General features: G+C 66.3%; 1 protein-coding gene across 1 annotated transcript in view; it reads left to right on the top strand.

Moving 5' to 3' along the window:
- Positions 1 to 1,877, top strand: part of LAMB2 (laminin subunit beta 2) — a gene marked incomplete at its 5' end in the record, with an annotated part of 27,416 nt that overhangs the window by 13,053 nt on the left and 12,486 nt on the right. Inside the window, 5 exons of the mRNA XM_035903810.1 lie at positions 5 to 75; positions 177 to 312; positions 493 to 566; positions 669 to 857; positions 933 to 996. Of these exons, the coding sequence (XP_035759703.1) occupies positions 5 to 75; positions 177 to 312; positions 493 to 566; positions 669 to 857; positions 933 to 996 (534 nt within the window). The remainder of the gene's footprint in view (positions 1 to 4; positions 76 to 176; positions 313 to 492; positions 567 to 668; positions 858 to 932; positions 997 to 1,877) is intronic.

The raw sequence follows: 1,877 nt of genomic DNA, 5'->3' as shown, positions 1-1,877 counted from the left end.
GCCCCCCGCCTGAGCGCCACCTCCACCTGCGGGCTGCGCCGGCCCCAGCCCTACTGCATCGTCAGCCACCTCCAGGTGAGCACGACAGGGACGGGATGGGGACCGGGGAGGGCAGGACGGGGCTGGGGGGGCAGGACTGCGATAGGGACATGCACCGCCGAGCCTCCCACTCACAGGAGGAGAAGAAGTGCTTCGTCTGTGACTCACGGCGGCCCTACGATGCCCGTGCCAATGCCAACAGCCACCGCATCGAGAACGTGGTCACCACTTTTGCCCCCCCCACCAAGAAAGCCTGGTGGCAGTCGGAGAACGGTGAGCAGCGGGTGGGGGTGGTGGGGTGTCCCCGGGGGCTCTCCCTCCCTTCCTCCCACGCCGAGGAAGCGTGACTCAGCCGGAGGACATGGACGCACCCCTGGACCATGGCCGGGTGGGGGGATGAGCTCTGGGGACCCATGGGTGGATGCTCCCTGCAGTCACATGTGCCATCCCCAGGCGTGGAGCATGTCAGCATCCAGCTGGACCTGGAGGCCGAGTTCCACTTCACCCACCTCATCATGACCTTCAAGGTGGGTCCCAGCATGTGGGTGCCTGGGATGGGACAGGATGGGATGGGATGAAGCCCATGGGGGCTGTGGGGCGGGCCCCCGTCCCAGCTGGGTGTCCCGCAGACCTTCCGCCCTGCGGCTATGCTGGTGGAGCGCTCGGCCGACTTCGGGCGCAGCTGGAAGGTCTACCGCTACTTCGCCTACAACTGCGCCACTGCCTTCCCCCATGTCCCCCGTGGGCCCCCACGCCGCATCGACGATGTCATCTGTGAGTCCCGCTACTCCGACATCGAGCCCTCCACCGAGGGAGAGGTGAGGCCCTAGCAGTGCCCTGGAAGGGTTGGGGGACCCCCTGCTCTCCCGTCACTGGCTTGCCTTCCCCTCCAGGTGATCTACCGGGTGCTGGACCCCGCCATCCCCATCCGGGACCCCTACAGCCCTGCCATCCAGAGTGAGTCGCCTGCCCCAGGCTCCTGCCTGGCTGCTCTATTTTGGGTGCAGCTATTTTGGCCGCTCTCTCCCTGCTCTGAGCCCCACGGCAGGGTCAGGGCCAGGGCCAGATCCAGCCTGCAGGGGCTCAGGCCCCTCCTGCATGCCCACCCGTGGGAGCAGCTAAAGGTCAGGCTGCGTCGGGACAAGCAGAGGGGGGCGGCTATGCCAAAGCGGTGCCAGAGCTGAGCCCAGCACTGAGCGGTGGCTGTGGTGCGGGACGGTGTCAGTGATGGGCAGATGAGTTGGGCCGGGTGCAGGATGCAGTGGGTTAAATCACCCAGGGCTAAATTTAGGCTGGGAGCAGGAGGGGCGAATCTTCGGGGCAGGGCTGCTGGAAAGCTGCAGTCCCAGGGGAGCCATCTTGTCCTGCTGAGGCCCCCAGACTGCTCCCACAGGGCACAGCCATCCTCCAGGCACAGCCCCCTGCAGTGGGTGCCCCGATGCCCAGAAAGGTGCCTTAAGCCCAGGGTGCTTATTCTGCACTGGTGGGGTCTGAGCCTGCATCTACTGGGGGGGCCTGCAGAGCCCCAGCCCGTGCAGAGCCCCGCCTGACCGTGTACAATCATGTGCATGGAAGCTGAACCACCACAGCTACGTACAGCCCAGCCTGGCCACGTGCAACCACGTGCATGTGAGCCAAACCATGCACAGCCCTGTGCCAATAAGCCATGCCGTGGAAAGCCACACACAGCCCAGCCTGATGGTGTGCAGCTCTGCGTGGGCGCTCCGCACCAGGCACAGCCCAGCCCAACTGTGCATAGGCAAGCCGAGCCGTGCCCAAGCTCCGCCGAGCCCCCCACGGCTCCCCGTGGCCATGCAGAGCCCACCCCAGCCATACAC

The sequence above is a fragment of the Egretta garzetta genome, unplaced genomic scaffold (assembly GCF_000687185.1).
Source record: "Egretta garzetta isolate BGI_Z169 unplaced genomic scaffold, ASM68718v1 scaffold91, whole genome shotgun sequence".
Lineage (NCBI taxonomy): Eukaryota > Metazoa > Chordata > Aves > Pelecaniformes > Ardeidae > Egretta > Egretta garzetta.
The sequence above is the reverse complement of the archived record's forward strand: the minus strand, read 5'-3'. Positions and strand labels throughout refer to the sequence as shown.